This window comes from Phlebotomus papatasi, chromosome 3, assembly GCF_024763615.1.
Source record: "Phlebotomus papatasi isolate M1 chromosome 3, Ppap_2.1, whole genome shotgun sequence".
Lineage (NCBI taxonomy): Eukaryota > Metazoa > Arthropoda > Insecta > Diptera > Psychodidae > Phlebotomus > Phlebotomus papatasi.
In genome coordinates this window covers 64,987,899-65,000,305 of record NC_077224.1, presented here as the reverse complement: position 1 = coordinate 65,000,305, position 12,407 = coordinate 64,987,899, and the positions used below count along the sequence as shown (strand labels likewise).

The 12,407-nt window shown below is 33.8% G+C and overlaps 2 protein-coding genes and 1 non-coding gene across 4 annotated transcripts; 2 read left to right on the top strand and 1 right to left on the bottom strand.

Moving 5' to 3' along the window:
- Window positions 1-11: 11 nt before the first annotated feature.
- Window positions 12-4,725, bottom strand: LOC129808096 (BLOC-1-related complex subunit 8 homolog). The gene is made up of 3 exons (XM_055857800.1): window positions 4,624-4,725; window positions 439-616; window positions 12-377 (listed from the first exon to the last, which is right to left on the bottom strand). The coding sequence occupies exons 1-3, from the start codon at window positions 4,661-4,663 to the stop codon at window positions 53-55; spliced, it is 543 nt and encodes a 180-aa protein (XP_055713775.1). The 5' UTR covers window positions 4,664-4,725; the 3' UTR covers window positions 12-52.
- LOC129808095 (COP9 signalosome complex subunit 2) lies at window positions 4,644-12,396 on the top strand. Of its 2 annotated transcripts, none has more exons than XM_055857799.1 (4): window positions 4,644-5,013; window positions 5,144-5,464; window positions 5,527-5,694; window positions 11,452-12,396. In XM_055857799.1, the coding sequence occupies exons 1-4, from the start codon at window positions 4,960-4,962 to the stop codon at window positions 12,241-12,243; spliced, it is 1,335 nt and encodes a 444-aa protein (XP_055713774.1). In that variant the 5' UTR covers window positions 4,644-4,959; the 3' UTR covers window positions 12,244-12,396. The 2 variants fall into 2 exon arrangements, with proteins under 2 accessions (XP_055713774.1, XP_055713773.1); XM_055857798.1 differs by having other exon boundaries at window positions 4,729-5,013; window positions 5,515-5,694.
- Trnap-ugg (transfer RNA proline (anticodon UGG)) lies at window positions 5,764-5,835 on the top strand. The gene has a single exon. It is a non-coding gene; the product is annotated as a tRNA-Pro (tRNA).
- Window positions 12,397-12,407: the final 11 nt, after the last annotated feature.

Below are 12,407 nucleotides of genomic sequence, written 5' to 3'. Positions count from 1 at the left end.
AACTTTCCTTATATAATGTCTTTGGTTCAGTTGGCAAATATTAAAAACAGTTTCAATGCAAAGTTGTATGCGACCTCTGCAACTCTGAAGCTCCATTGCCGGATGGTGCTGCTGAAGATGAAGAATTTCTAGCATGGGACATCATATTTTCCACCCTATTTGTAGTTTCCCTCACAACTCCCGAAAGATCTGGCAGATCCGGGAGTTCCAGGGTGATATGAGCTGATAATCTCTTGTAAACCGAGTTATTACTCGGTTCTTTTTTCGATCTCCGGGACTCCTCATATTTCAGTTGCTGCTTCAGGAAGATGGCATTCTTCAGGAGTTCATGAATGTTCTGAAAACTCTGTTCAGATGCTTCAATGGATTTTATTGCTCTGAAAAAGAAAGGATTCTTGAAGAAAAACAACTCTACCAAGAAAAGGAATAAGTTTTTACCCGATTGCGTATTCCATGTCATAGCAGTGACCCTGAAGATCCTGCTGCAGCTGAACTACCTCGCTCCTTCTGTCCACAATTAACGGGAGGACTTTTCTAACATGTTCCTGGATCCGAAAGAATGCTAAACTGGGCTCATTAGCCACAATGTGCATATTTTCGGAGATTTTCTCGCTGGCTATTTAGAAAAGAAATTCAAAAAGGTTTTACCATTTTAACAGTAGCGAAAAACGAAAATATAAAACCCGAACCGCTTTGATGGATAGTCTATTATTGTGCAATTATTTCTAAAGACAAAACGGTAGAAGATTATGATTACGGTTTTGAATAAACATTTTTACTCTGCTGCAGTTAAATGTTAGGTACTTAAGTATGATTTGCTAGTCGGACAGCATTTAAAATCGAACATAATCGAAAATCGGACTAATGCGAGTCGGTATTAGCACAACTCAGCCGTCTATCCAATACCTAAACAAGTTTTTAAATTATTCATAATATTAAAATACAGTAGACTTCTCTCTCAATTGGGCATTTGGGCAAAATGTCATCCGGTTTAGCGATAGATTTGGGAGTCAAAGTCTTTGTAAATTCCACAAAAAAGCGCTCAATTATAAAGAATCACGATAAAATAGGAAGAATTACAGCGAATTTGAGCAAATTAGTTTGATAATTAAATGTGAAAATTGTCAACAAAATTTTTCGCCCGATTGAAAAAGAGCCGATTGAGCGAGTCTACTGTAGAATATTTTCATATCAAGCCTAAAACGATTCAGACTTGTATTTGAGGTGACCGATTTAAAAATCACTTAAAAGATTGCTCAAAGTAGCTAAAGGACAATAGAATTAATTTTCGGACAAAAATTACTTATCGGTTCATAAAGGCTCATAACCGCTTCATTACCGGTTCACAACCGATTTGAACCGATTTTTAAAGCACTCAAAACATTTCCCAAAATACACCTCAGGTCAGGAGTGATATAAAGGATATTAAGTGAATATCAAATAAAAATTAATTATTGGTAGTGAACCTGTTCATTACCGGTTCAAATCGGTTCACTTTTATCGGAAATTCCAAGACCATTCCAACAAGCACAAACATGATACCATTCGGATGAGAAATACGCTCTCTAGCTAGAACCTTTTTAACCATTGACTTTCAACCTTCAAAACCCGTTTTTAGGAGTGATTCAACGGTATTTTCATACAAGGATGATATTTCCGTCTGCCTAGATAATCTCTCAAACATATCTGAGGGGCAATTCACGAAAATATCCAGACAAAATTTTGACTATGGTTACTGCCTGTTTTCTGTGAAGCGAATTTCGCCATCCCGTGAAAAGGTTCGTCTCCTCGCTAAAAATGTAGGGTGTACAAAGTTTTGTGTCTGGTACCTGCTGGAATTTCGGGATGTATCCAGACAATTTTACCCTCCAGCTCGAGAGCGGAGGTTACGATTTTTTTACCAAAATCTTATAAAAAAAATATTTATTTGCATTATTTTATTTAAATAAAGATTTCCGGAAGTAAAAATATGAAATTAGTGGGCTTTAAAATTTGATAAACGTTTAAATACTTCCTGCGTTCTTAAAAAATAGCTTTTGGGTAGATTCGGGGATTAAAGGAATTAGTATTAAAGATTATAAGTTTCAGAATTTTTTATTGCTAAATTTACATACGATTTTTTTTTGGACCTAAATTTTCGCCAAACTAAGACTTCTAGAATGATCCAAAGAAAATTATTTTTAATATGAATTTAAAAATTTAATTAAATAGTAGTAAATTAAATATTAATATTATAATAATAAATTAAAAATTAATATCAATTAACCTTCTAAACTAAAGACCACCACGTCTCAATCAATGTATGCATGGTATGCATAAAAAAAATCATATTTTCAACGTTTTAAGTAATATTTATCACATTTATACAAAATGAATGAAATCTTTATTATTAGAATAAATGCAATTTTTTCGATGCTACTCTTGAGAGGTAATTAGTCTTTACAGACTTACAACATTTATCATAAGTCTCAGAAAATACATGTGACGACAACTTGATCAATAACCAAATAATTTTATAACCTTCTAATATTGAAATTGTAATTTAGAATTTAAAAGGAAGTCAAAGCGATTTTATTTGAATGATTTAATGTTCAACAAAGTTCACCAAAATATAAAAAAAAATATTATTATTTCAAAATTTGTCTTTATCTTAGAATGCTTTAAATAAAATTCCTAATTTATTATAAGAATTCATATATTCCAATTTTAAATACGCGCCACAAATAACCTGCCAATTGCATTTTGCTTACTTTTAAGCGAATAAAAATGAACTGAAAAATGCGTTAATTAGGGTTATTTCACTTTTCGCCACACCAAATATGTCTCCACCATATTCGCCGTCCAGTCAAATTTGTCTGGATATTTCGTGAATTGCCCCTCTGATCGTACAGCCGGTTACCCAGTTAAATTGTTCATCCCGTTGATCCCGTTCATCCGAAATGACGGATTCCGAAGCGGCGAATTTCGGAACTGGGTAACTTCACGCTATACATCTTTTCGCCGTGAGCTGGCATCGAGGCGTCACAAAAAATTTCTTCTTAAACGTTTTCATTAATTATTTGAGTCATCTTGTCGAATTTTGTTAGTAAAATTAGTTGCGGAAGCAGAAAAGATCGCGTTTATCATTAAGAAAATGCAAGAATTGACCAGGAATCAAGCATCTGGTCATTTCTCGCCAGATTATAATCATCTATCCAATTTTTTTTACAAAACCCTCACCGTGGTGTCACATATAAGATTAATATTAATATTAAGAAAAGCTGGAAAGAGAGCTATATATAGTTTTCGAAATTCAAATGGAATATCACGTCTGTTAGAAAGAATACACTCTAGTGAATTAATACGATGAGTAAGATATTACTGTTCGTATTAATAGTTTTCTGAATCGTCTGAAACATATTAATTCTAGCACTTCGTGCACTTTTCGATTGTCTATGGTCTTGGTGTTATGCAAAACAGAGTGCAATGGATGATGATATAACCTCCACTTGAACAGACACTGCTATATTTAGGGAAATTTGTCACTAAAATTTTTGATATTCTCTCCAGTTCCTTTCTGGCTAGGTTTAAATTCTTTTTTCCCTTGTACTTGCAGTTCCACAGATGTGGACTGTTGCGGAATTCTTCAATCACCATCTTCTCCATTTCAATAACCCACGCTACTTTTTCCATTTTTGTTTGACAGATTTACTTGGAGAAAAAAAACCTACACGTGCCAACTGTGATTCGGTCAGTTTTCGAGCTAAGTAGTGCTGCCAACTTTGTACGCAGAGGGGAAATGCGAGAGAGAGGCAAGATAAAACAATTGCTATCTTTTTTTGCCATTCTCGCAGTTAAAAAAGTATTAATCTTAATATTAATCTTATATGTGACATGGCCATCAAAGTGTCTCCTTCTGTCCAGCATATACAAAACGCAGTAGTTCAATTACAATCACAGGTAAACATACCAAATCTACTAAAAATGAGAAAAACCACACGACGCATTTTCGTGCAATCCCAAAAAACATGGTTTTTTTTTTTGAAGAAGTGACGGGCTAGATGAAAAATGAGGAGAGTGTTAACAATCGGACCTAATTGGGGGGGGGGGTCTCCCGGAGATCCCAAGTCTCTATCTCTGACCGTTTGACCTCTAGTGCTAGCGAGCAACAGCAGGACATGTTTTCATTTGTGCTAAAGCCGCTTTTCATTTCGACTTTCGGTGTGTCCGACTTTTGAAAAATTTCCCTAGAATTTATTTTTTATAAAATTTTCATTGTGTTCTGAAATATATATAACACAAATTTTATGATCCAAGAACGATGAAAAACATGAAAAATTATTTATATATTTATTTTAAATTAAGATTTAATAAATTAATTTTAGCATTGAAACTCAAATAAAATTAATTGCCTGACAATTTAGAATCAAAATATTTAATAATTTTAATTTGTTAGAAAAACTTAAAAAATCTATTAGTTTTTATTAAATTTTATCAGTAATATGGATCACCCTGTGAAATGTAGTAAACATTGATTTTTCATGCAAAACAAGGCCTCCAGATTTCAAACCATTTCCGCGGTAATTCTTAAATTATTTTGAATATTCTTTTGAAATATGATTGAGGGATAACTTATCTACTCACTTTTTCTAATTTTAGTCTCCAATTCCTGATCTACGGACATTTTTCCAGGGAAATACCAAGCACTATATTTTTGAAGATACAAAAACACTTTTGACACAGTGCACTTTGCTGAATTTTTGATGTGAAAACCTTTACTAAAAGTACACTGAAAATATCAGTGGAAAAATTCTCTTGCTTTTTTGATCTTCAGAAATTCTTTTGGCAGTGTAATAACGAATAATTTGAAGGAGGGAAAAGCTGTCGCATTGCGTAGTAAATTCGAAGTAGTAATTGGAGTGTTTTCTTCTTGTTGTTTTTCTAAGATTTTATCCCATTTAAAGCCAGTTTTTGCAAGAGATGTCCGACGTGGATGATGATTTTATGTGTGAGGATGAAGAGGATTATGGATTGGTAAGTTAAATGTGCATATATTTCCTTGAATGACCTTTTTAATTCGGTGATTGAAGTTAGGTTAGGAATTGGGGCTTTTGTCCTGTTTTCCATATAATTTTCTCAAAATATCTTTTGGATTCTTGTGCAGGAATACTCTGAGGACAGCAATTCAGAGCCAGATGTTGATCTTGAGAATCAGTACTATAATAGCAAGGCCCTAAAAGAGGATGAACCGGAAGCAGCTCTGGCATCCTTCCAGAAAGTCCTGGATCTTGAGAATGGCGAGAAGGGTGAATGGGGCTTCAAGGCACTCAAGCAGATGATCAAGATCAACTTCAAGTTGGGCAAATACGTAGAGATGATGACAAGATATAAGCAGCTTCTGACTTACATCAAGAGCGCAGTGACAAGAAATCACTCCGAGAAGTCCATTAACTCCATCCTCGACTACATCTCCACGTCTAAGAATGTAAGTTCGAGATCTCTAGTCTCTTTTGGAGATATAGCTATAGGTTTTAGGGGTCGTTGCAGATGGAACTGCTACAAAACTTCTATGAAACTACTTTGGATGCTCTCAAGGATGCCAAGAATGACCGGCTGTGGTTCAAGACAAACACCAAATTGGGCAAATTGTACTTCGATCGCAATGACTTCACCAAATTGCAGAAAATCCTCAAGCAACTGCATCAATCTTGTCAGGTAAGATTAATTACTTTTAAGCTCGAGCGGTAAAATATGAAGCGTTTCTGCGAATGATCTCGTATAAGCGGCTCAATGGTCTAGGGGTATGATTCTCGCTTTGGGTGCGAGAGGTCCCGGGTTCAAATCCCGGTTGAGCCCGATTTTTATTATTTTTTTTTTCTTGATTTTTCGTCCTTTTATTTATTTTTTTAACAATTAAAAGAAAAGAAATATAATTTCTCATTTTCTCCAAAATTTGTTCGGAAAGTCGTCGTATTTGACATATTTCTTCTAGAATTCATGTTAAATATTTTAACAAGAACGTAATTTTACATGATACAGGGTTTTATTTAATTATTTATTTTTCTTTTTGATAATTACAATGAATATATTATAGTCGCTCTAAGGATTAAATGGGAATAACAGAATATTCATGATGATTTTTTTGTAGGGGAAATTGGGGCACGCTTGAATTGCGGCAGCTTCAAAATAGAAGTTTTTCTCCTTTTTAAAGAATCTGGGCCCTATCGTAATATCATTTAACTCACAGACCAATTGTGAAGCTAAAATACATTAATAAAGGCTCAATTTTAATTTGAAATGGGAGAAAAAAAACCAAATTTTAAAGCTGCAGCAATTCAAAGGTGTTCCACTTCTTCCTAATGGGAATAAAAACCTTTTAAAGATCCTAAATATTCTGAACACGGAAAGATGATCAACAGTTTTAATCAAACTCGAGCAGGAAAGCCATTTATATATTAGAAAATCTCCTTATAAAATTTATTATTTTCTGTTTTTTATTTATGACAAATTCTTCTTAATAGGGTAAGTGTGCCAAATTCCGACCAGGTTGCAATTTCGGCCACCTTTTTTGTTCCTCGAATTTCCATGAATTTTTAGTTTTTACATCTCTAGAGATTATACAATGAAAAATAATAACAAAAAATGTAGCTTTGACAAACGATATGACGTAAAAAAGATATTGGAAGTATTCCCGAAGGGCAAGAAACTATGAGAATGAAGGTGGCCGAAATGGGGCACCAAATCTATGTCTATATTTTTATTCATTTTAAAATGTATCAAGAATGATTTTAGAGTAAATAAAGACGGTAAACTCTTTACAGGGTTCCAAGCAACACTGTTTCAAAAGAAAGAATAAAAAATCAATTTGTATTTAAAATGTTACATTTCAAACTTGAGACTTTGACGCTTGCATGCAACTATGCCCAAATTTGGCACACTTACCCAACTTCTTGTGTCCAAGAAAATTCTAGTTGCTGTGTATAATTCCCGAGGATTTTTCTATGACTTTAATTTGAGACAGTCTACTGGACTTATAGCCTAAAAAGATTTTGTTTTGAAAGTTTTTGGTTATGTTGCATGTAACCTAAAAAATATACTGTCTTTTTTGGAATAATAAATATTTTCTGCTTTGGAACTCATTTAAAAAATTTAAGAGTCAAATCGAGTAGTTTTCAGCATGATCTTGATTTAAAAAATTGTAATAAGGCTCAAAATTACAAAAAGTTTAACCGATCGAGGTTTTTATCCACTTATTAAATAGTAAAAATATTTATTGAAATACCTGAAAAAAATTTGCATTCAAAAAAGCATCTAAATTTTAGTTTAGGCATTAAACTTTCACCTAATTTTTTAACAAACTGTTCTTTGAGAACATCTCGGTTTCTGCTAAAATTTTTAGGTTATGTTCAACTTCGATGAAATCGTAAAACTTAAGTGAATAAATAATACAAAAGTATTCAATTATTATTATTATTAATCGTATCGAGACACGATATCACGTATCGAGAATTGCTGATCGTAGATCGCCCAGGAACGCCTTCCCCGTAGTGAATGCTTATTCCATGGTCCTGAAGTTTTTTTGGGCAGAGGGGGTGCATTTTATTACGTTATATATCATAGTGAAAATGTATTTTTCTGACATTCAATTGCTTGGATCGGGCGGGACTCGAACTCACAACTGTGAGAGTCGAGCCAGAGATCTCACCGGCCAAGAGCCAACGGTCTTGCCTATTGCGCCACTAAGATCTCCTTTATTCAATTATTTAGTCAATGCTGTTTTATAATTTTCTGATATTACAATTTCATTACTTTTGATTTTAAAGAAATTGTTGATCAGTTTTCATTTGATCGGCATGCTGTGTGTATCAAATTGTTCCAAGATTCAAATTTTGTTCCAAGATCCGATTTATCCTTTTGATTTTAATCGAATAAATCTGAACCAGGTCAAAAATCCGTGTATTTGTCTTATAAACCTTGAATTGACCGAATTTTATCGAAGTTTTATTTCTATATGATTCGGGAAATATTACAAAATTTTAATATTAATACAGTCTTTTAATTTTTACGTTTGGATTAACATAATCAAATTTAACTAAATGAGTCAAACAGTAGAGTAAGTACAGTACATTCTCGCTAATTCGGCTCTTTTAAGATCGGGCTACATTTTAATTCGAGCGGCAGTTAAATTCGAAAAAAGCTTGTTGATATTTTCCAAGTTGATTATTATTATCAAATGAAGCAAATATGTTCAAATTTGTCATGATTTGTCTTAGTTTTTATGTGATTTTGCATTATTAAAAAGTTTTCATGAAGTTGATAATAGCAATGAGCATTCAAACTCAATATGAGATATGCAGATAAACAAAAAATCGTTGTATTTCAAAAAATTTGACGCCTGAATATCTCTCTAATTCGGTTGATATTTCGGTCCCAAATGCCCGCATTTGAGAGAGTCTACTGTACTCGGTTTGTGACGCAAGTGTCTCGGTTAGAGCTCGATCGTTGCCGGGCAATAAGTCGCGATAAGCCTTGGTCTATGTAACTAATCTTTAAGCAGAAGAGAGATATTAGGGTAAATGTCCTAATTCAAAACCATTTCCAGACGCTTTAACTTTGACAGAAGATTCAACACATTATAAGTTCATATTTTTTCTGAAGAGAATTACATAAATTTGCTCCTTGACTCTTCTAGAATGTTACTGTTTAGTGAAAATTCTTTAGATATAATTTGAAAACTTCTTAAATACAAGAAAAATACGCGAGTGTAAAATGCTTCTATTGGAGACAAACAGTGTAAATGAAACCGCGACGAAAGGCTTCCAAAACCTTGCTGAGTTCCTCTTGAGTCCAGGATTTGTTCTTATTCCTGGTCTTTTCACCTTTCCCATCTGAAACAATAAGAAAATCTCTCCAAAGAAAATTATATATTTTCGGGGTTTCCTATTGAAGCATTTGCAGACACTTCAGAAAAAACCCTTTTTGTTCACGAAATAGGTAATTATTTCATTTGAAAACTTAAACTTGAAATCTGAAAACTTTGAAAACGTACCGTTAACAATAAAGATTAGCACTTAATTTAACTAAAATTAGCCAGAAATATGACATAAATATTAAACAAAACGAATAAACAACAGTCTCTTCATTGTGTTTTTCATTGGAAAACATGGTCGATCGATAAAGAATTCGATGGTGAGAAGGTAGACTTTTAATTTTTCTGAGAAATTAACAATTTAAAATTTGTGAATATGAATGGATTTTCCCTTTATTTGGAGCAAAATAACTAAATAATGAAACTGTGGTATAGAAAATATCCACAAATGGATTACTTCTAAATCCCAAAAAGTCGCAGGCCATAATAATCTATAAAAAATCAGCCCATATTTCGCATTACCCTTTATTCCTTCACGGAGAAATCATTCCTTTTGTGGACTCGGTCAAAAATCTGGGTATTGTCTTTAACAAGACTTTATCCTGGTCTGATCATGCATCCACCATTTGCCGCAAGGTGAATTACTCTCTTTATACCCTCCGACGCTACTGGGACATTACACCTTATGGCACACGCTTGCTCTTAGCTCGAGCACTGATATTGCCATTTTTTACTTATGGAGCAGAGTTGTTCTTCTTGGCAGACGGTGAGACTATCCGCCGTCTTTCCACTTCATTTAATAATTGCGTCAGGTACGTATGTGGGCTGCGTCCCCGTGACCATATCTCAGCTCACCGCAAAGTTTTAGTGGGATGTGATCTTCCATCACTTTTGCTTATGCGTGCCCTCATTTTTCTACATCGCCTTCACGAGTCTGGGTGTCCTGGATATCTGGCCTCTCTCGTGACTGGTGGAGGTTCGGTCAGGGTCAGGGGGCTCATTGTCCCGAAGTGTAATCATGAGTGCTTTAGACGCACTCTGTTTGTTAGAGGTGTATATTTATACACTTCTCTTACTTCGCATAATCGTCGATCACCGGATGCAATTCGGGAGTACATTTGTAACACTCAGGATGAATTGGGTTAGCAACATACTACTCTTTACTTTTTTTTCTTTCATTTTTGTTCTCTTTTGTTTCCGTTTTTGTTTTTCTATACTTTTTTATCCTTTTTTTTTCTTTACTTGCCACAAATTTGTAAGAGGGAATCACCCTATTTTTTGTGGATTTTAAATAAATTGAAATTGAAATTGAAAATCTAAGTATAATAATTTAGTACTGTATTTATCGTGAAAACAAAAACACTGACGTTTCCATTTGGAGTAGCGAAAAAATTCCACTTGGAGTAGGTTTTGAATTAGCTTAATTTAAATCAGATACTTTATATCTGGTTGACTTACTGAAATAAATTTTTTCTAACACAGTCCAATTCACTTATATAATCTATTTTGCAAATGTAAGGTTATGATGAACATAACCTTTAAAAGATTATTCCAGATTTTAACATCGAATAAAGCAATTTTAAGTATTCTCCGAATTACAGGAATTATTAACACACATATTTTTGTACAGTAGACTCTTTCTCAATCGGGAATATGGGGCAAAATGTCATCCGGTTTAGCGATAGAATTGAGCGTCAAAGCCTGTGTAAATTCCTCAAAAACCGCTCAATTATAAAGAATCACGATAAAAATAGGAAGAACTACAGCGAATTTGAGCAAATTAGCTTCATAATTAAACGTAAAAATTGTCAACAAAATTTGTCGCCCGATTGAAAAAGAGCCGATTGAGTGAGAGTCTACTGTATATGAGATTCGAAAAACAACGATTTTGAATCATAATTTAGGATAACCTAAATTTATTGTATCTTATAGAGAGGTTAATTAGTGATTGAGGTTAATTAAGATGACTAAAATCGTTTGGTGGTAATAAAAACTGAAAAGTAGTCATACATTTTTAGATTATTCAGAACCTCTAGAACTATAAATTTGGAAGACTACTTTCCCAAAAAGCCATAACCTCGAATTTTTTAATACTAAACAAAATTTTATCAATATAATTTTTGCCAATTAGCCATTTTATGAATTTCTAAACAGAATTTTGAACACATAAAGATAGTGCTGGAGACTTCAATATATTTTTAAGGTTATGTTTTTTTTTTATATTTTTAAGGTTTTTTTTATATTTTTAAGGTTATTTTTTAGGTTAATTACAAACATTTTTGTTCCCAAAGATAATTCAAAGAATTAAAATTAAAATAAAGGTGAATTAGCCTTTGTATTTTTGTCAAGGTTTTAATATTATTCAAATTAAATTTTGTCCATAACCTTTCTTCTCAGTATATTTTTTTTAGGTTAGGTATAACATAACCTTAATTTTTTAATAATTTTTCTATCTTTTGTCTAAAGAGCTTTAATAACATTCCTAAGATCTCTTTTTCATGATAAAATAAATACAAAAAACAAAACATATAAATTATTGAAGCGGACACATTTGGTGTGATTGCCAGAGATTAATTGCAGTAATTCTTTTCTTTGCTCTTCAGACGGATGATGGAGAAGATGATCTGAAGAAGGGCACCCAACTGCTTGAGATTTACGCTCTGGAAATCCAAATGTACACCGTGCAGAAGAACAATAAGAAACTGAAGGCTCTCTATGAGCAGAGTCTGCACATTAAGTCAGCCATTCCGCATCCATTGATTATGGGAGTGATCCGGGAATGTGGGGGCAAGATGCATTTGCGAGAGGGAGAATTTGAAAAGGCTCATACAGATTTCTTCGAGGCTTTCAAGAATTACGATGAATCAGGCTCACCGAGGAGGACAACGTGCTTGAAGTATTTGGTATTGGCCAATATGCTGATGAAGTCTGGGATTAATCCTTTTGACTCTCAGGAGGCTAAACCGTACAAGAATGATCCGGAAATATTGGCAATGACGAATCTCGTGGTGTCCTATCAGAATAATGATATCAATGAATTTGAATCGATTTTGCGGAATAACCGAAACAATATTATGGATGATCCTTTCATCCGGGAACATATTGAGGATTTGCTGAGGAACATACGGACTCAGGTGTTGATCAAGCTCATAAGACCTTATACCAGAATCGCCATTCCCTTCATTTCCAATGAGTTGAACATCGAACCGGCGGAAGTTGAGAGTCTCCTGGTGTCATGTATCCTGGACAATGCCATCCATGGACGCATCGATCAGGTTAATCAGGTATTGGAACTTGATCAGGAAACACTGTGTGCTACTAGGGATTATGCCATGGAGAAGTGGTCCAATCAGATTCATTCTCTTCAGCTTGCCGTGATCAACAAAATGTCCTAAAAGCCCCTAATAACCACAAAATCTTTTCCTCTAAAAAAATCTTGCGATTCTTCTTGAGAAATTACTTTCACATAACGATAAATGAACATTTGAGAGAATCATCCGAGGTAAAAAGAGAAAGAAGCACAGCGAATAAAAGAGACGTCAATCAGATGTTTTTTGGC

Excerpts from the sequence above, each read along its gene's own strand:
- LOC129808095 (XM_055857798.1), top strand. The coding sequence starts at position 4,960 with ATGTCCGACGTGGATGATGATTTTATGTGTGAGGATGAAGAGGATTAT. Across the intron at positions 5,465-5,514 it reads ACATCTCCACGTCTAAGAAT|GGGTCGTTGCAGATGGAACT; the intron begins GTAAGTTCGAGA and ends TATAGGTTTTAG. Across the intron at positions 5,695-11,451 it reads AACTGCATCAATCTTGTCAG|ACGGATGATGGAGAAGATGA; the intron begins GTAAGATTAATT and ends TTTGCTCTTCAG.
- LOC129808096 (XM_055857800.1), bottom strand. The coding sequence starts at position 4,663 with ATGTCCGTAGATCAGGAATTGGAGACTAAAATTAGAAAAA. Across the intron at positions 617-4,623 it reads GGAGACTAAAATTAGAAAAA|CCAGCGAGAAAATCTCCGAA; the intron begins GTGAGTAGATAA and ends TTTTCTAAATAG. Across the intron at positions 378-438 it reads GACATGGAATACGCAATCGG|AGCAATAAAATCCATTGAAG; the intron begins GTAAAAACTTAT and ends TTTCTTTTTCAG.